This window comes from Dunckerocampus dactyliophorus, chromosome 14 (assembly GCF_027744805.1).
Source record: "Dunckerocampus dactyliophorus isolate RoL2022-P2 chromosome 14, RoL_Ddac_1.1, whole genome shotgun sequence".
Lineage (NCBI taxonomy): Eukaryota > Metazoa > Chordata > Actinopteri > Syngnathiformes > Syngnathidae > Dunckerocampus > Dunckerocampus dactyliophorus.
Window position 1 is genome coordinate 19,466,354 of NC_072832.1, and position 21,560 is coordinate 19,487,913.

General features: G+C 41.6%; 2 protein-coding genes across 2 annotated transcripts; one reads left to right on the top strand and one right to left on the bottom strand.

Moving 5' to 3' along the window:
• Nucleotides 1-283: 283 nt before the first annotated feature.
• Nucleotides 284-5,968, top strand: LOC129194303 (zinc finger protein ZFP2-like). Its single transcript, XM_054799436.1, has 2 exons — nucleotides 284-412; nucleotides 4,160-5,968. The coding sequence occupies exons 1-2, from the start codon at nucleotides 284-286 to the stop codon at nucleotides 5,468-5,470; spliced, it is 1,440 nt and encodes a 479-aa protein (XP_054655411.1). The 3' UTR covers nucleotides 5,471-5,968.
• Nucleotides 5,969-15,689: 9,721 nt separating this feature from the next.
• On the bottom strand, nucleotides 15,690-21,374 carry LOC129194450 (zinc finger and SCAN domain-containing protein 2-like). Its single transcript, XM_054799727.1, has 2 exons — nucleotides 20,930-21,374; nucleotides 15,690-17,287 (listed from the first exon to the last, which is right to left on the bottom strand). Exons 1-2 carry the CDS (start codon nucleotides 21,123-21,125, stop codon nucleotides 16,362-16,364), a joined length of 1,122 nt encoding a protein of 373 aa, XP_054655702.1. The 5' UTR covers nucleotides 21,126-21,374; the 3' UTR covers nucleotides 15,690-16,361.
• Between the last annotated feature and the right edge of the window lie 186 nt (nucleotides 21,375-21,560).

The window sequence follows — 21,560 nt, forward strand, 5'->3', positions numbered from 1 at the left end:
GAGGACAGACTACTTTCTAGTTTTGCAATAATTCTATCTTTCTTTTCATTTTGTCTTTTTGATTCCTTGATCTCCTTATCATGTCAATTACTTTGTCTTGTTTACTTGTCATGTCTTCCATTCGATGGCTTCGACCTTTTTAATTCTTCCATGTCCGTTTTGGCAGCCATCCTCTCTCACGTCCTGGCCAGTTACAACCCTGCCTCTTGATTGCGGCTGTGATCCCTGTGGTGAGGGCAGAAGTAGCATCTCGAGCCGCACGCCTTTCCAGTAGGTGGCGGTAATGCACGCATACATTGCTTGCCAGCCGCCAACGACAAAACAAGAAGAACACGGCCGAGAAGAAGAACAAAAGTCATCCTGCCTTGTTGTGAAGACGACCCGCACGTGCCACCTCCTATGTGCTTTTCAGGTCCGTAAAATATGCTTTACAATGAACAAACACGATATGAAATACAGGTCATATAGATTGTCTCGTGGGTTGCTGAGCACATGTGATCTTTAGAGATGGTTTGTGCGAAGAAACGGTTACAAATAACTGTAAACAAAGACGCTAAGTGGCTAATGCTAGCAGGCCGAAGCAGTGTGTATCTTAACGCTCCAGCCTATCAGTAATACTGTCATGCTAATGCTAATTGCCGTTTTAGTACGTGGCCAAGTTGACTGGATAAGCACTGCATATGCATGATCTTTAAAAAAAATGAAAGCGTGCAAGACTGAATGCGTGCTGGGGGCAAGAGTCTCGGTAGTCATTTGTTTTATGCTGATGACTTAGTTGTTGTCTCCTTACAGCAACTGCTCAGGATCTGCTGATGTTATGGTATGCAGTAAGATATTGATTCTAATCCAAAAAAGAGTCTAGTTATGATCATCAAATCAAAGAGGATCATAAGAGAGATTTTTCTTCATTTTTTTATGGCGGACAAAATGCTAAATGTGGTGAACAAAGTCAAATATTTGGGTCACATTTATTCAGAATGATTTATGTCAGGGGTCACCAACACAGTGCCCGCGGGCACCAGGTAGCCCCCCCACGACCACATGACCACTGCTTTTCATTCAGGTTTTCAGTTAATAATGTGAGAACACGAGAAAGAAAAGTATTCTGAAACATCAAATGTGAGTTGTGGATACCAGCATTTTGTGAATGTTTTGGTAAAACAAGCATATTTGATTTTGGGTTGAAAAAAGGTCAAAAATGAGTAGCTCGTGGCCATTTTCATTTTGTAAAAGTAGCTCTCACAAGAAAAAACGTTGGTGACCCCTGATTTATGTGATGACAATGACGTGAAGCGCCGGTGCTGTAAACTGCATGCACAAGCCAGCGTGTGTACACGTGCGAACAGATGATGTTAAGATAGCCTTTTTCGGAGCCTACTGTACTCCACTCTATACAACTCATTTGTGGTGTAGTTACAGTAAAGCCAAAATGAAAATGCTTCAGGTGGCATTTAATGACGCATTCAGATTCTTGTAAAGCTCAAAAGGTGGACTAGTGCCAGTCATGTGTTTGTAACTAGCAGTGTTCCCACCTTTCACGCTGTGTTAAGAAGGGATTTTATGTATAAACCTATGCGGCAATTCATGATTGATTCAAACAATTTAATCATAATAGCCTTGACTGATCCTTTACAAAGTGACACAAGGTACTACTTGTTTTGGGAAACATTGGAACTAATGTCTGTACTTATTTAAATCAACCTGGTCAACTTCCTGGCTAAAGTTAGCGTTAATGTCAGATCGTTTGTCTATGAAAAGGCACACAGCCTTACGTGAGCTGGATGTTTGAGTTGGCCGCCGTATTCGCAGTATAAAGTAGAATTTGTTTGCTTCTTCAATGTTGGCATAAGATTGACATCATTTATTGTTTTATTTTGCTGACTGGTTGGAAGAAGTCTGGCGCAGGGCGTCAAAAACAGGGCACTCTGTACACCGTGAGTCCGGAGGTGTTTAATCCTGTTAGTGGTCCTTTTGCATGATATGATGCCGTTGCAGATGTTGCACTCTGTCAATGCAGAATTTCAGCCAAACTTTCAAGCGGCATCACTCACTGTCCATGGTTGAAATGGATCAGCACAAACACTTCCTGCCGCTTCTTCTTCGTTGGTGTTTAGTGCTGGGCGGTATGTCAATATTTTTAAAATATCTATATTTACTTTAAGCACAATATCAAAACCAACCATATTGTTGATGTCGATATAGACTGGAGATACAGCGCCTCTTTATTATTATAAAGAGGTGTCCTGTCACGTTGCTAAGATATGGAAGAGTGGAAAAAACGGCTTTCAATATCATTGTCATTGAACTCAGTGCACTCAGACGGTAGGCTCAGCTTGCACAATTAAGCCGAGAGGAGAGAATCTCGGCAGCCTCATCACAAGTTTCTACCCTGTATTTGATCAGGAAATCTGCAAATTCTGTTTGTATGTACTTTATTTATCCCACAGCGGGGAAATTTACTTGTTACAGCAGCAAGACAAGTAAAGAGAACAGTGTAAAGAAAGCATAGTGTCTACAACATGGTTCAGGTGGTTCAGGTGTTGTAGAGCCTGACAGCGGTCGGTATGAAGGACCTGCGGAACCTCTCCTTCTTACACCGTGGGTGTAACAGTCTGTGATTTTTACTTTAAGAAAATGCGTGAAAAAGATTAGAATCCTACAGAAAATACATTTCTAATACAGTTCAATGGGGAAATGTTAATGTTTATTTTATGTTATCATGATTACGCCTCACTGAACCACACCAGCGCATGACCTCAACATCCAGCGTGTTGACCTCCAAGATGGTCTGAGATCAGCCATTCGGACAGCTGGTGCAACAGAACTTCTGCACAAGCTGTCCAACTATCTCAGGGGCGTTACTCAGGCGTTACTGAACTCCTCCCACACCCAAGTTTTTGCTTCGACCACCGCCAAAGCTGCTTGCTGCGTGGCCTGCCGGTCATGCTCTGTGAGACTCCTCTTCCAGCTGGACACGCCTCTTAACCTCTTGTGTCTACCATTGAGTTTGAGGAGTGCTGTCATGACTGACACCAGCCACCTGGCAACCACAGCTCCGAATGCGGCCCTTTCAGACTCTGTATTATCAGCCTCCCCAGAGATGCAGTTGAGTGTCTGTCAGAGGTGTGAGGTGAAGACTTGATGAATATAAGACTCTGTCAGACGTTCCCAGCTCAGTCACTACACATGTGGGCATGCCAGGTATGTCGGGCCTCCTCCACATCATCACCAAACCCTCTCTTCACCCATGGGTCCAAAACATGCAGATGCATTTCTGATGATATGACTACAAAGTCGATCATAGACCTGCGGCGGAAGGTGTCCTGGTGCCAGGTGCACTTGCAGACATACCTGCTTCGTTATGGACAAACTGTGGTTCGCACAGAACTTCAACACTGCACGGGTTTAGATCGGGGAAGTCCTCCCTCCAGGGCACACAGTTGTTGTCAACATGGGCATTGAAGTCTCCTAGTAGAAGTACCGAGTCTCCAGCAGGGATGCTCCCAAGAAGGCTAGATACTGGGACTGATTCAGTGACATAATATATACAATAAGATTTAAATAATTGTATTTTATATTGTAGTAGTTCATTTTTTTCAAACCAATTTAAAACAAAAGCAAATCAATATTTGGAACAAATTATTAAATGAATGAAATATCAACGACGGTAGACATCTATATTAAACTGTTTGCCTTATGTCGGCAATTATCTTATTTGCTGCTGTAAGGTGAACATGGCGCTTCCTTATAAACACAGTCTGGTGCCTCACTGACAGGCGAAACAGCGGCTGTATTGGTCACATGGCTTTTTCTTAAAGCGATACACGCACCAACCCGGGTTTTGCTTTTTTTAAGCTCCACATGTGCGCCAACGCATCAGTGTTCCCAGACCTAAGACTGAAAAGTTGCAAATGTAGGCTAAGACTCCTTAAGCTTTCCTGTTCAGCTGTTGTTTTTATGTAACATTTTACTGCTGTTTTGTCATGACTCGTATGTGTGGTTCTGATATTCCCTGACATGACGTCTTGAATGTCAACGTGGTGACTGATGAGATCGTCACCACATTGTCAGAACATTCGCTGGTGCAGGATAACTCCTCACTTGACGGAGCAAAGCTGGACTTTTCTAAAGCATGTGTTTGTCTTCTTGTGTCCTGCAGGCTCTTCTCCCTGAGCAGCAGAAGAGGAGCTCCAGGATGGAGCTGGATTGGCCACAAACCCCCCACATTAAAGAGGAAGAGGAGCAAGAGCTCCCTCACATTAAAGAGGAAGAGGAGGACTACAGCATCAGTCAGGAGGGAGAGCATCTTGACGGACTGGAGGAGATCCCAGTGATTGGTGTCATTGTGAAGAGTGAAGATGAAGAAGACCAAGATCAAAGTGAGGAGAACAGCGAGGTGGAGCCTCCAAGCGGCAGCTCAACTCGTCGCAGTGACAACACAAGCTGGAAATGTTCTCATTGCGACAAACTTTTTAGCTACAAGTCAAATCTGACTGTACACATGAAGATACACACTGGAGAGAAACCATTCTTGTGCTCATTTTGTGGTAAAACATTCTCTCAGAAGGTACATTTAACAGCACACACAAGAATACACACTGGAGATAAACCCTTTTCTTGTTCAGTGTGTAACAGGGGCTTTGTGCGAAACAGAGATTTGATCATACACATGAGAATACACACTGGAGAGAAACCATTCATGTGCTCAGTTTGTGGGAAAAGATTCTCTCAGAAGGCGCATTTGACAGGACACACAAGAATACACACTGGCGGCAAAACTTTTTCCTGTCCAAGCAGCAGCTCAACTCAACTCATTGGAGAAGCAGATCACTGCAGAGGATCACAAGTAGACAAACTCTTAGCACCGCTATCAGATAGTGACGACTTAACATCACACTCTCCTGACACTGATAATGAAAGCTCTAAAGCTGATTTGACATGTCACGTTGACAACACACACTTAAAATGCTCTCAGTGTGACAAAACATTTTATGACAGTAGCAATCTGACAAAACACATGAGAATACACACTGGAGAGAAACCTTTCATGTGTCCAGTTTGTGGTAAAGGATTCTTTCAGACATCGCATTTGAAAGAACATACTAGAATACATACCGGAGAGAAACCATTTGCCTGCTCAGTTTGCGATAAAAGATTCTTTCAAAAGGTCAATTTGACAGCACACGCAAGAATTCACACTGGAGAAAAACCCTTTTCCTGTTCAATCTGCCATATCGGTTTTGTACGAAATCGAGATTTGAAAAGACACATGAGAACACACACTGGAGAGAAACCATATTCCTGTTCAATCTGCAACAAAAGCTTTTGTGACCGAACACCACTTGTGACACACATGAGATTACACACTGGTGAGAAAGTGTTCAGTTGCAGTGTGTGCGAAGAAAGATTCTCTTATAAGTACCAGGTTAACAATCACAAGTGTGCCGGTGAGAACAGCAGCAGGAAATGAAGCTGCGGGACTTTATAAATAAACTGGCAAGTCTTGGATAACTGCAAGCAGTTTGCTATTGAATGCAGTCAATGATAATTGGGTCACATTTTCATGTTCTCAGCTCACATCTTATGCCGTACAAAGCATTGTAGCTACTACCTACCATCTTTATAGTTGATTGAGGTGTGTCATCTGTTTACTAGCGTATGACGGTTGATGGCCAAAATGCTGTCCAGCTAATTTTAAAGTAAAGTGGGTGTTAGCACAGTAAGATAGCAGTCACATTGGGTTGCTCAACCCACTTCATGTGTGTTGGTTTTTAAATTCATTTACATCCCTTGCACAACAAAATGCCTCAATTAACAATGCAGCATGCTTTATGTGTGTGTGTGTGTGTCACTGTTGTGCGTGCCTTTTATTTGAAGCATCCTTTCTGATTGTGTGTATCAGTCCTACGCCTTTTTGTAGTCAATAAACCTGTGGCCATGGAATACGTTCTCAGAGTATTTGATCAAGGAAAGATATTGGTACATATCCAGGGCTGCACAATCACCACATAAAAACACGTCATCAGTGGCGGTTTCAGTGAAAAGTCTTTCTAAATCCTGACATGAGGGAAACTCTGGGTTTTCCTTTCAGAAAGAGTTAATTAATTTCTTGGTTCTAGTCTAGTCTGCAGTAAAATCCACTGTGTGTGTAGTAGAGTTGTACTTATATGATAAGCAAATTGGACTAACATAGAAAGTGCCTGGTATGTAAAAAAATAGATTGATTGTATGTCTTCTTTAGACTTCTTTCTTCAGTACAGTAATTAAATTAAATTTATACTTTCATATTTTTTACATTATCGTGATAACTCAAATCTGAGCTACCGTACTTAAGCAAAATAATCTGCGGGAACTGAAATGGCATATTATTTTGTTTATTTTAAGAATGTCAGCTTTTAGTAGAAAAACGATATTTATTTTGCATTTCCATGCCCAATTTTAAAAATATATTGTGTGTTTCATTTTCAGCTATTTCCATGTGTGGGATTGCATGTACAGTACATTAAAATGAGATTTTATGCCGTATCATTCCACTTACTTTTTCACCCGTGGGCTGGTTAAAAAAAAAAAAAAAGTGATTAAATGTTAAATCGGTAAACTACGGCCTTTAAACTTTAAACTTATGCACAGACTCCAGCAACCTTCTTCTTTAAAAAAAAAAAAATGACCGTAAACCTGAACACTTCCAGTTCCATTGAGGAAAGAAAAACAACCGGCTTCTATTTGCAGGTGCTATGGTGACTCCTAGTATCAGGGCTCCATTGGTGATGGCTTTTTATTGTTGTCATGCACATGCTTACCTCAGGGTCAACATACTCAGGACTGATTGAACTAACTCAGATCAGATGTCCTGGAAACGGATAGACAGTTTCCCATCTCAGGGTACATCAACAAAGAGTTCAGGATTAGACTCATAGTTTGTTGAGCTTCCTTCCTGGAAAGTCTTGATCATGATTAATGATTAATTATTATCCCCCAACTAAACCAACTCATGTTGGCCACAATATTTAACATTTTTGTTGTGAAATAAAATAGGTGACTCCAGACATCTAATACATTGAATATGATACAATATTTAGAATGAATTGAAGTTTTTACCTTATAAGTAACCTGAGAGCTGAGGCTGAGCGTTGAACTCACCCCCCTCTGGGTCGGTTGGTTTGGTTTGGTTTGATCCCTTCGGTCTGAGCAGAATGGAGGCGCCGGTATCCCGCCTGAAGAGGGCGCACATCTGACACATATCCACAAATACAATTGCCGTAATGGCCCATAGCTAGCACCGCCATGGACATTGTTGTGTGTGTTACATCTTGTTCATATGCTTCTACCATTTAAATGCAGTAAAAATAGAAAAAAAAAACTGTGACAGACTGTTCATCAGCAACACATCCTTACTTTTTCCATTCTGCTGCTTTCCTCTATCTGTCTACATCTGCTTTTAGTTTCCACTAAATGGCTCTTGGCTGTTGTTCATTTGTGTGGACATGAACTCGCCACACACTTTATAGGTCAAGGGTGTAATGGCGCCTCCACACCATAGGGGATGCAGTAATGCACTAGAACAGGGGTCACCGACACAGTGCCCGCGGGCACCAGGTAGTTTTAATTCAGACACAACGCTAGGAGTTTTCCATGAGTGTAAAGTCCTCTACCGGTGTTTGTGTACGTGTTGCCATGGAAGATGTGTTCCGGAGTTGGGGGGAGTGAAAAGAGAGTGAGTTCCCCATGTTGGCAGAGCTGTTGGAAGTTAGTTCGGCGTGGGTTGTAGCCCGTGTTAGGGATTGTGGTGATTGTTTGACTTCAATAAAAAAGGCTGTTGTTCCGCCCATCCGGTCTGGTGTTTGTGCTGCGTACAGGGTGCACCTGGAAAGAGAGAAATATTAGATGAGGACATAACACTGACATGGAACTGTGATGATGCCCCGCTGTTTAAATCATCAAAACGGTCTATTTGGCCTTTGCAGGCCTGTGTTAATGAAATACCCGCAACATCCACAGAGAACTGTTTGCTGATTGGCTTGTGGTTTTCAAAAGATAAGCCATGGTCACATTGCTACCTTAAGCCTTTTGTTGATGAGCTAAAGGTACTTGGTTCTGAAGGCATGAATTGGGTGGATCAAAATGGCAGGACAGTTCATAGTAGAGTGTCTAGTTTGTGTGCCTCATGTGACTCCTGTGCTCCACCCATGTTTCGTAACACAACTCACTTTAATGGAGAGTACGGGTGTGATTGGTGTCTTCAAAAAGGGGAGGTGATACAGCGAGGAGATGGATTGTCTAGGATTTCCAGGCCATTAGAAACTTCCCCAGAGAAGAGAGATAATGTCAGATTTTTGGAGGACGCCTTAGCAAGTTCTGAAACGCAACCAGTTAATGGCGTAAAAGGAGTAAGCCCATTGTTATTTTGTGCCGGATTACCTGCACTGTGTTTTGTTAGGTGTGGTGCGTTCATTTACCGGCCTGTGGTTTAATTCAGCGAATCATCAACAGCTGTGGTATATTGGGAATTTTATGTCTGATATTAGTCAAAGATTAGTAAACATGAAAATTCCAAGCAACATTTCCAGACTACCCAGAAGTCTTTTTGAGAGAAAGTATTGGAAAGGCTCGGAATGGAAGTCATTCCTATTGTACTATTCCTTGATCATTTGTGATGGTAAATTACCGCATTAATACTTGAATCATTGTTTTTTGCTTGTTTACGCAACACATTCACTTCTACAAGATAACATTAGTGCTGCTGAGGTTGTTCCCATATTGTATGGCCAAGAATATTGTACATTCAATGATCACCAGTTATTACATATTGCAGATGCTGGGCGAGATTGGGGGCTTCATGCTTTCGCTTTGAGAGTAATATAGGACAGACAATATCTCTTGTCAGGGGAACAAAATGTGCGCCAAAGCAGATCTGTAAAACGTTTTGGCTGCGTACTGTATTACCTGCAATGCATTTGAAGTACTTCATAGGTTGTGATATGCGTTTAAACTCTCTCTATAATAGATTGGTGTGTTCTGGGATGTATATGAGAAAAAAGTCTGTTCATGCTGATAATGTTCATTTTTATGGGACTGGACATACAAGGGTACTCAAAGCCGCTGAAGTATCAGCCTTCAATCGCTTGTACGGATGTAACCCAAACAACTGTACTTATACAGTATACAACAGGTTATCTTGCAATTCACTTTACCTGGGTTCCATTCACTTCAAGGAGTCTAACCGTCATTGTGCTCGTACTGTGCAGATGAAAAATGGGAAATGTTATGTTATTTTGAAATGCATTGTTGGTAAGTTTTTTTGTTACTGTAATGGCTGTGTTAGAAAGCCCATAATTTACCATGTTTTGTGTTGTTTAGGCTTCACTGGTAATGTTTAGATTTGGGTGTTGTTTTGTCCCACTGTGTTCGGCCGTCAGTGAACGCACCGCAGTAGTGTGACGTTGCGTCAGTTGAAACGTCTGTTTTATTACTTCTCCGATGCTGTACAGGCACCACATCCTAGTTTTCCTAAGTTCATGCTGTGCGTGAATGCATAAAGGTGAGGTTTTAATTCTGTTGTTAGAGCTGTGTGAGCTCTATTGTACACTTTTGTTCAGTGTAACTCTTGTGTTCATTAATGCTAACATTAGCATTCAAGCTAACTGTATAGTGATTTATTATATTAATAAGCATCATATTGTCTTAATTTCCTTATTGAATTCTGTATTTGATGTGCCTTTGGCTAATCATTATGTTTATGTGTAATATTGGTTACATTAATTTACTGTTTATTTATTCAGTGACAATTTGTATTCTTTGTATATTGTTACAGTACCACAGCATAAAGCCTTATAAAGACCACAGTTTACCAGTGCTTGCTGCCGCTTATTGACCAAATCCACCAAACAGAGGACAACTTGCCGTGTTCTTTGACTTGAACACACATCTATACCTTTGACCGCTCCAAACCAGTGCATCCTTGGAGACATCTCAACACCCTGAGAACCCTCTCCGTTTCAGGCTGTGAATGTGAAGAAAAGGCACTGCTTTTTGTGAATCAAATAGATAAATCTTCTGACAGGCCATTATATTCTGTTAGACAACTGCTGATATCTTCTAACAGCTTTCTGTTTAGTGGCCAGAGAAACTACGAAACTGTTTGCTTTGAGCCAACACAGGTTGCCAGAAAATGTTTCAGACACCGGAAGAATGACCGAGTGTACATACAGTAATTCCCTTACCAACAACACAGGAACTTGATAAATAATTTCCAGAATTTATGAGCTGCCTTTGCCATCCAGTCGTCATATGATTCTGCTATATATAATTTGTTATTGTTATATCAACTCAAATTTGTAATAATAAACCATTTTGCTTGGCATCACCCAAGCTTCGTGTTATTTCTTCCTTGCTTGTTTGCAATCAATAAATGAATATGTTTCTGCTCCAGTCTGCCAATATGTTACATGTATGTGTGACTATGGGAACATCTGCAAGCTGAACATATTTGAAACAATATGGCAGCTGCTTATCTTTGTTGGTCATGTCAAATTCTATAGAACTGTCCAGATGAAGTAATGTGCCACTTTCTGTTCTTCAAACCTTTCTATAGAATTCTAAAGAATCAGTTTGTTCTATCGAAATTCAATAGAAAGCTCTATAAAGTTCACTGCCGAAGTTCTATAGAACAAGTTGTTCTGATCAAATTCTATAAAATTATGGAATTTCTAAACATTTTTTGCAGGGTGTTACGTTGGTATCAGAAAGGTATTTACGAACCAACGCCGGGAGCTACGAGCTGGCCTTGTTGAGAGGCTTCGTTTGTCACGCTATATCGACGGCCAAGGTGAAGAAAGAGGTGGGGGGGACAGCCACCAGGTTCGAGAGGCTGCACGACAGCTGGCTGTGGAGGCAGGATTCGGCGAGCCAACTCGGGGCGCTATGACTGCAGCATGGGCGGAGCTGGATTGACACCCCCGGCACGTGATGTAAACAAAGATGGCGGCGCCCATGACTGCGGTGCTTCACAGAAGGACTGTGGGCCAAGTTTGACAGTCTTCGCCTGAAATACGGAGGGCTGCTGCGAGCATGGCGAGACCCAAGCACGTGGTGAACAGGTGGCATATCGTGGTGCCCAAGGCCTTGAGGACAGCGGTGATGGAAGCCTGTCATGGGGCCACGGGCACACGCCATTTCGGCGTCGCCAAGTCCCTCCGCCGCCTGCTGCAGAGTTACTACTGGGGGCAGCAGCGCAGAGATATAGTGGACTTCTGCCGCAGCTGCTTGCTCCGCCCACAAGGGGCCGCTGGACCAGTCCCACGCGCCATTTCAGCAGCAGCCGACAGGGTCGCCGATGAAGAGAGTGGCTTGAGACGTCATGGGGCCCTTCTCCCGCACAGAGAGGGGTAACAGGTATGTCTTAGTGGCCGTGGACTACTTTACAAAATGGCCAGAGGCATATGCTGTTCCCGATCAGAAGGCTGAGATTGTGGCAGACGCCTTGGTGGAAGGGATGTTTAGCAGGTTTGGAACGGCCCACATCCTGCACAGTGACCTGGGCCGCAATTTTGAATCAAACATGCAGAAGACTCGCACAACCCCCCTAAGTCAACAATGGTGTACCAAAGGAACGAGTGTGTCACTAAATGAAAAGTGAGCTGTAAACTGGCAAAACCTATTAATCAAATATGAGAGCAAAAAGAATAAAAACAGGATAATGATAAATAATAGTCGTCATGATGATTGTTATGTAGCTGAGAGAGAAAAAAATGATATCCAGTATGTATATACCTGTATGCATAGAAAAAATTACAAATTAAAAAAAAATAATAATAAATAATAATAAAAATAAATAATAATAAAAATAATAATAAAATAATAATAAAATAATAATAAAAAATAATAAAAAATAATAGTTAATAACAAACATAATTAATATTATTATGTATTTGTTAGAGCTTCTAATCAATTAAAAGAGTTAATCACAATCGCATTTCGCACATAGTTAAATTATAATTAATCACATTTAATCGCAGATGAAAAAGGCAAATGGTGGTCACACCAGATACTGACGGGTTTTTTGAGTCCCCTTCTTGCCTTATTAATGGGGTTGGGACCGTGGGGTTGTATACAGTAAATGAGAACAGGGAAAAGGCTAAGTGTACTCACCATCTCAGTGCATGCGTACAGCCTGCATGTGCTCGATGAAATGCATGTGTCCCACTGACACTCGGCCCGGTACCAATCCAGCTGCGCTTCCAACCCGGGATGTCATGTGTCTGTTCCAATTCTGACTGTACTCTCCGGACACGATGGGAGTGACTGCAGACTTCCAGGAGAAATAAATATGTAAACTTTGGAGTGTGCGCGCATGCGAGTGTGTCATGGATTTATGATCGATCACCTTAAACACGAGCGTCTGTGGAACAGTGCTACGGTTATTTGAAGCAGTTACCTGCAGTTGGTACATTGAGTCGATACATTTCACATAAGCAGCAGTGGAGTGGAACTATAACTCCCGCTAATCTTTTCAGTTAGCGCATCAAGGGATCAGGTAGAGCTGAGGAAACAGCAATGCAACCTTTTCTGTGTCTCATATGCAACGCAAATAAAGGGAGACTCCAAGTGCGTTCGAAACGTGTGTTTCAAGTGTGAACACAATTCCAAGAAATTACAAAATTGTTCGGTTGTGATTTGATTTATCAGGCCACACTCGGCATATTCGCAGGCTGGCTGAGGTGTCAAGGAAAGGTCAAACTACCAAATGACACAGCTGAGTAAAGGTGCTGAAGTGCAGAATGAGGAGCTATATAGACACAAATCCAACGATAAATTGGGATTGTTCTAAATCACAGCACTGGGTTTGAACAGACACGCACTACTTTAACAGTCAGCGTCATTTCTTCTCTGTAAACTGGACATTTTTACTTCAAGCACTGTTGCCAACTTTACAGGAAGAAACGAAGCTATTGGCTGTCCTAGAAGTAGTGATGCCATTGTCTAATTTGCATATAATTTGCATATGATGTTGTAAACTGCTGTAGGGATAAAGCATAACCTTGCAGGAGAGACAAAGAACGTGAGTAAAAAAAAAAATCGTAATTCTGTTTAAAACTACAAATAAACTTGATTCTTGGTTTGTTCATTTAAAATTGGCCATCATTTCATCAAAATAAAATAACTTTAATATTTTATCTCTGCCGCTCAAAATTCTCCCATTGCCAAAACACCTTAATAAAACATCTAAAATATCACTTAATTGCCGACTAATTAGAGATTAGAAGCCCATTCAATAAGAGAGGAGCGATGGTATTGTTAGTTTACGACGATCTTCGCACCTCCTCCGCATTCAGTTGTTCCCGCACACACCCATTCATGACTGCTTCACGCGTATCCTGTACATATATCCTCGGGCTCGTTCACAAAAATTTGTATTTCTTGCTTTTAAAATCGTGTTTTAAAAAAAATCAAAGATGGAAATTTGTGACGTTCTGCAGGACAGGAGCGAGCGTCCCCTGTCCTGCGCTCTTATTTGGCGGGCTGTGCCTTCTCCGGGGAGGAAGAGGCAGCCGTTTCATGCCTGGTGGCCGCGCAGCTGCGGTCAATTAACATTTGTGACGGATAAAAGGCCAGCGCCGTCGAATGTGCGGTGCTGGTTAATTGTTGTTATTGATATTACTAGTTTCCTCACCGGAGCTGTTACCTAGATTTACCTACCTGTTTATGTGTCAACAGAGCGTTTTCCCCTATGTCTCTTGGTTTTGCTCCAGTCTTTTTGTGAATACATGTTAATATGTGTGCGCACAAATTCAAAATGGCTGCCAACCTGTCTATAGCGGCCACTTTTGCTGTTTCCCTTCGGTGGCCGCTATAGACAGGTTTGACTGTACTTGAATATCATTGCAATATGAATATGGATACATTAGCATTCTTAACTCTAATAATGTTGAAAAAGATGAATATATTATTGTGGTGCATACATTTGGTGTAAAACATGTCATAAACTTGGTGAACAATATATAACCCGAAGTAATCAAAGTTTGGCAGAGCAGCGGTGTCAGACTGAAGCCTCCATAGGTAGACGCCGCATCGATCGCTGAGCCGTACGTCAACGTTGCCGCCATATTGGATGTGTCAAGGCTATAAATGAATACAAATAAATGTAGTCACTTTCATAAAGCCGTTTATATCATTCACACACGCACGAATATACTTGGGAAACAGATAGGCACCAAAAACAATGTATTTGATCTTCTCAGATGGCTGAAATAAGAACTTTACTGAGTAATTAACATTTGCATAAATTAACACTTGTGGCTTCTTTGGCTTTAAGAATAAAACTAGATCTTCTGCCTAGCTCTTTGGCTAACATTACCATTAGCATTAGTTTGACCAGGGTAACTGTGGTTAAGGGGAGTGTTAACTTACAAGCGAAACTACGGTGTTTGAAATGGGCGATGGTGGGAAAGCAATGTTTGTCATGATGACTGTGATGGAGCTCGGGACAGAACCATTCATCAAAGGTTTGCACGGCACCCTGTACACTGACTTTGAGCGTGACAGCTCATGTGGACACCTCAGAGAAGCAACAACTAAGTTAGGTTTCAGCTCAGTGTACTGTAGAGATGGCCACATGGATAGATGCTGAAGCACGTACAGAATTAATATCATGTTTATCGTCAATCACAAACTCATGTTAGTCAGATTTGAAGAGTTTAAAGAAAACTTGACAGTGAGCCATCTCCTGACTTTGTGGCCAACATGCTCACCACTCAGTTTTTATTAGAGAGTCTGACAGCTGCAGGAAGGAAAGACCTGCGATACCTCTCCTTCACACACTTTGGATCCATCATCCTGTCACTAATGGAGCTCCTTAGTGCAGTGTGTGTTGGAGGGGATGTGACTCTTCGTCCATCATGGAGGACAGCTTGGCTGTCATCCTCCTCCTGCCCACCTCCTCCACCTGTACCAGAGGACATCCCAGGACAGCTGGCCTTCTTAATCAGTTTGTCCAGCCTCTTAATGTCAGCTGCTGTGATGCTGCTCCCCCAGCAGGCCACACCATAGAAGATGGCAGACACCATCGCAGAGTCATAGAAGGGGGACGTATTTATTCTTTATGGTGGCTCCCAACCAATGTTGAGGTGCATACTGGTACATACATTTTAAACAAACAAAAAAAGCAGTTTTATGTTTTTGTTTGTTAATAAACCAGTTTCAGCATCATCACTTGAGTCAAATTTTCAGTGCATTCCTATCACGTCAGTAAATAATTTTGTTGAAATGTAATCCCAATCAAGGAAGGGTCAAATGATCACTCGACCACACTGTACTGTGCATTTTTCACCACAGATAAATTATTCATGGTCAAAAACGTACGCAGGTTAAAACTACTCATAAATTAATGTGCTTACTTGCAGTAAATTGTCTGTAATCACATAATAATTTACTAGGCCAGAGTGAGCTGTAGCAATTTTTAAAACATTAGAAAAATAAAACTGTGAAGGTAGTTTTGACTTGTGTTAAAACGGTCATGGTTCCATCCGTTTATGTCCATTTCTGTAATGCATTACACTTGGTGGGCTACAATTTCTCATATATATTTAATATATGGAATTCATTTGGAGCCGTTGTCCCAAGTTTACTCTTGAATGCAATGAGTACAGCAGTCAGGTAAAAAAGACGCCACGTAATTTAAGTTTAACTCACATGTTGACTTTATTTTCAGGGATTTCCGAGCAGGAAAGCATGCTATTACAAGTATACTATATAAGAATATCCACTTTTTTCTTTGCATTTCTGTTTGTTTAGACCACACATACGCGCATGGCAGACGTTGTGATGTTCGGAGTGTCTGTGAACGCATCTAGCGGTGGTAGTAGTGACAATAAGGAAGTGATGTTCTGAAGCTTATGTGTGTTTGTGAATTGGAGATACATACAGTGTTGGAATTGCACTGCTGTTGATGTGTTCAGGTCAGAATAAGCTTGTTAAAGAGCAGCACAGGGTGGGGAGCTACACAGCGCTGCCGTCTGTCATCATAACAGAGAGGTGCGACTTGCCATGATGCTATGCATTAATTCCGCAAAAAAATTAAAGGAATTAATTACCACCATCATCGTTTTTTCTACTTGTGTTGCATTTAAATGGTAGAAGCATATTAACAATATTGTGTTTTACACACACACACACACACACACAATAATGCCACATCTTATGTGCTGATGAGGTTAGAAAAGTCAAAGTTTTAATCTTGCAGCTTAATTTCCTGCTGCTGGTCTCACCAGCACACTTGTGATTGTTACTCCGGTACTTACAAGAGAATCTTTCATCAAATAAACACGAAACAAATGTTATTCGGATACAATAGCTTTTGTTGCAGATTAAACAAGAAAATGGTTTCTCTCCATTGTGTGTCTTCTCATGTGTGTCTTCAAATAATAATTCCGGCTAAAACCTATACCACACACTGAACAGGTAAAAGGTTTTTCACCGGTGTGTATTCGTGTGTGTCTTTTCAAATCTTGCTTTCGTACAAAACTTATGCCACAGACGAAACAGGTGAAAGGTTTTTCCCCAGTGTGTATTCTCATGTGTTTTTTCAAATCTTGATTTCGTCTCAAACCTAAACCACAGACTGAGCAGGTAAATGGTTTCTCTCCAGTGTGTATTTTCATGTGCATTGTCAAATGTTGACTTCGTACAAAACCTATACCACACTTGGAACAGGAAAAAGGTTTCTCCCCAGTGTGCGTTCTTGTGTGTATTGTCAAATTTCCCTTCTGAGAGTATCTCTTACCACAAACCGAGCAGACGTATGGTTTCTCTCCTGTGTGAGTTCTCATGTGTCTTTTCAGATTACAACCTTCATTAAAGGTTTTCTCACACTGAGAGCATTTAAAGAGTGTGTTGTCAGTGTTACATGTCATATCGGCTTTAGAGTCTTCATCATCAGTATCAGCAGAGTGTGACCTTGTGTCGTCACTATCTGATAGTGGAGCGAAGAGACAGCCTGCCTGTGATCCTCCACAGTGGTCTCCATCAGCTTCTGTTGTCATGTGTTGAGTTGGGCTGCCGCTTGGAGGCTCCACCTCTCTCTCCTCCTCACTTTGACCTTTATCTTCAACATCTTCACTCTTCACAGGGACACAAATCACTGCAAACTCCTCCAGTCCTTCAAGATGCTCTCCCTCCTGACTGATGCTGTGATCCTCCTCTTCCTCTTTAACATGGAGGAGCTGTGGCTCCTCTTGCTTCATCCTGAAGCTCCACTCCTGCTGCTCAGGGGAAAGATGTTCTTCACTGACGTCTGCAAGGACACAAGGAGACAAACACACGCTTTAGAAAAGTTCAACATTCAAACTTTTTCAAGCGAGGGCCACATTGTGAAAAATGAAAGGATGCACGGGCCACTTTGATATTTTGTAAATCAACACATGTAGATATGCTAAGCAGTTATTTATTTCAGAAAAAACTGCATCTCAGCTGGTGAAAAAGACAATTCTTAGTCTGAACTTCACTCTTGCTTTTTTAATTTTCCAAATATTTCAACTTTCTCCTTAATCCTCGTAAATTTTCTTTTTGCAACAGTATGATTTCATTCCCACATTATAACTTTTTCCCCAGCCTATTTTCCAAAAATTACAACTTTAGTTTTGTTTGTTTCTCATATTACAACTTTAAAAAAATGTCAACTCTATGTTACTAAAATGACAATTTGTTTTCATAATATTATGAGTTTATTCTCCTAAAATGTAGTTTTTCTCTTAATATTTTCACTTTATTCTCATAAAAATCACAGCTGTTTTTTCCATTTCTGTTTTTTTTTTTGCTGGTAATTTTCCAACTATTTCTTGTATTTGTAGCGACACCGCTGAGCGACACTCTCACATCCAGAGCAAATGACTAGTCTGCCACGGTTTTGACTGACTGTCAGATTTGGAGGGAATTTTGGGGTATCAAAGTAGTTCAGAGGAGAAAAAGCGTCGGGTGTTGATCAAGTACTCCTGCTAGTATCAGAGATAAACTTACGTAAATGTCCATGTAAACTCATGTAAACTTACCTGATATGTTTACTCTGGCGCCGACAATTTCCCATGCTGTACCGACCTGCTTTAAGTCCACCACCATAGTGCCCGTACCCAAGAAGAGCAACGTGACCTGCTTGAATGACTATCGCCCTATAGCACTCACTCCTATTGTTATGAAGTGCTTTGAAAGAATAGTCATGACCCACATCACAAAGAGCATCCCGGCGGCAACTGTGGACCCTCTACAGTTTGCATATCGCCAGAACCGGTCCACGGATGATGCAGTCAACACTGCCATCCACACAGCCCTTTCTCACCTACAGGGCCAGGACACATATGTCAGAATGCTATTTATAGACTATAGCTCTGCTTTTAATACAGTCAGCCCCCACAAACTCACAAATAAGCTCCTCACACTTGGCCTGTCTCCCTCCCTCTGTAACTGGCGTTTAACTTTCTCACAGGCAGACCCCAGTCAGTCAGAGTCCACAATCGCACATCAAGCTCAAGAATTGTGAGCACTGGGACCCCACAGGGGTGTGTGCTGAGTCCACTCCTCTACACGCTCTTTACCTATGATTGCGTGGCCTCCCAGAACAACACCAGCATCATTAAATTTGCGGATGACACTACAGTCATCGGCCTGATCACTGGTGGTGTTGAAACATCATACATAAGAGAGGTGGCGGACCTCATAGCTTGGTGTCGTGATAACAATCTCCTTCTCAATACAGATAAGACTAAAGAGATGATCATCGACCCAAGAACAAGGGAAAAGGAGCCACATAGACCACTGTTTATTGATGAGACTGAGGTGGAGAGGGTGAAAACCTTAACGTTCCTTGGCACACACATCAGCGAGGACCTCACCTGGTCTCACAACACCCAACAAATTATGAAGAAGTGCCAAAGGAGACTGTACTTCCTGAGAAGACTGAGGAAATTTGGCATGTCCACCACAATCCTGAGTTGCTTCTACAGATGCACTATCGAAAGTGTCCTGACCGCCTCCATCACTGTTTGGTACGGTAACTGTACAACACGTGATAGGAAGGCACTCCAGCGGGTGATCAAGACCTCACAGAACATTGTTGGGGCAGCCCTCCCCTCACTGCAAGACATTTATAAATCTAGAGTCCTACGCAGAACACACAACCTCATCAAGGACAGCACACATCCACAACACTCATTATTCACACTCCTACCGTCAGGCAGACGCTACAGGAGTTTGAAGTCCAGGACCACAAGGCTGGCAAACAGCTTTTACCCACAGGCCATCAGGCTCCTCAACGAAGCACTCACACACGCCGCACGCAACACACGCACACACTCATAGCACTTTATTTGTTTATTTATTTATTTGTATTATTTACTTGTATTAATGTCTCTTCTGTTGTTGTTGCTTAATTTATTGGTATATATGTTTATGTGTTTATGTTTCTTATGTTCTTATTCTTTCTTGTGTTTTCTTTTTTTTCTTGGGAGAATGAACAGAATAAGATTTTCATTGCATGGTATAACTGCTGTTTTACTATGCACATGACAATAAAACTCTCTTGAATCTTGAATCTTGAATGCTGCTGCTTTTTTTTGTCTCCATCCATCCATTTTCTATATTCTTTTTTTTTTGTATTTAATTTTTTTTTAGAAATGTCAAATAGCTATGGAAAATATGACACCGCGAGTATTTTTATAGTATAACATAGTTATTTTTTCCTCCATGTTTACCTGTGAGAGAGTAGTAAATAGCATCCTGTCAATCAATCAGTCGGTCAATGAAACTCCCGCTGATTGGTCCTCGTCTAGGCGAGAGCGACGAATTTAAAAATTGAATATGCACATTGAAAATGAATGGACCAGAGGTGACATTGCCTCCCGTGTGTGAAGCCCATGAGTAGGGGTGTCATGAGACATCTCACTCATGAGAGGAGATTGGGTCCACGAGGACAAGACGAGATTTCCACATTCATTTTTAAAATCCATTTTTAAAAAATGACTAAGTCGCTATATTGTCAACAAGGATCTCTTTCTATGTATGAGGTGTGTTATGGCGCTTAGCCAAATGTAATGAGCGTCAATAGAAGTGCTTTGTGATTAAGGGTGCAGACCAGTGTGAACGTCCACGTGGTAGATCTAACAAATCTTTAAGTAAAGTTGATCTAATGTGGAATTCCTACAGCTTCTGCTTGGACATTAACAAGTAGCAAGCAGCTGTTTAACTCCAATGGAAAAAACAGCCACACACACCAAGGTAGATTGGATTGGAAGGTGTGCCTAAAGCACGTAATGCGAACTTCCAATAATGCCTTGCACACTCTCGCTTCCATTTTACTTTATTATAATTCATAGTAGCGATGCCACAGTTCACAGTCTGATTGGCTTCGGGCTGCCCTGTTGCGCATACAGCTTTCCCCCAAACGAGAATTCTCGTCACGTTTTAATCTCACGAGATCTCGTCCGGACCCATTAGGCTTCCTACAAGTCTTCCTCCCTTATCATAACAGTTTTTATCCCAACAGTCAGGAGCTCTTTTAAGGCCTAAGATGCTTAATGAATTACTTTTATCTTACCAGGGTAAAATTCTACAAAAATTCTTTGAATTTGAGAAATTGTAAGACTTTGACATCGGATGCTTTGTGAACACGGGCCCAGACCTTCATGTTTACCCCTGCAGGTGGTGGGTGCAGCTCATTGTCAGTTCTTCTGCTTTCCTTACTGCCTCTGCATTACATTTTTTTAAATCTGTTACCTTATCTTGCCAGTTATACTCTCTCTTGTCTCCTTCTTTCCTCTTGTTCCTTCTTCTTACAGCCTGACATTCTTGCTCCTCCTCCACTTAGTAAAGTTATTCCAAGTGTCCTTTTCATGTTAATGACCAAATATAAAGTGAGTAAACATGTGAGAGTAAGAATGAAACTAACCTGCTCTGTGTAACACAACTTGAGATTTCTTGAAAACGAAGTCCAGCAGTTGACGTTGTCGCTCGTTATCCTCTTTTATTCGAGAAAGTTCCTCCTCGTACTCTGCTATCGTTCTTTCTAACACTTGAAATATTTCTTCAACAGCCACAGTTAGTCGCTGATTCACCAACGCTCTCAGCATTTGTACTTTACACATTTTCACAGTCACAACACTTTACACTCACATCTGATCTCTGCTTCGCGATATGTTGATAACTTCCGCGTCTCTTTGTTAGCAGCAGCTAGTAAGCTAAGTTAGCCTGAGACGCGTCACGGTTCACACGACCTTATGCTGACATGAAGAATTAATAATATCTTGTCCCTGTGGAAAATAAGTGCTAAATAAAAAACGTACGCAGTACGAACTCTAACCGAACTGTATAGCTGCCTAATCTGCCTGCCCCTTTCTTCCATTTCCGGCAGATAAAACAGCTTGTACAGTCTAGCATTACTGCCTCCCTCAGGTGAGGAGGTGTCATTACACGCTTGACCTCACTTCTGACATGGTCACTCTCAGGACATGCAGCTGGACTTTCTCTTTTTGCACACAGATAATAGCTTTATTCAGTATGTTTGAATATTTAAATAATTC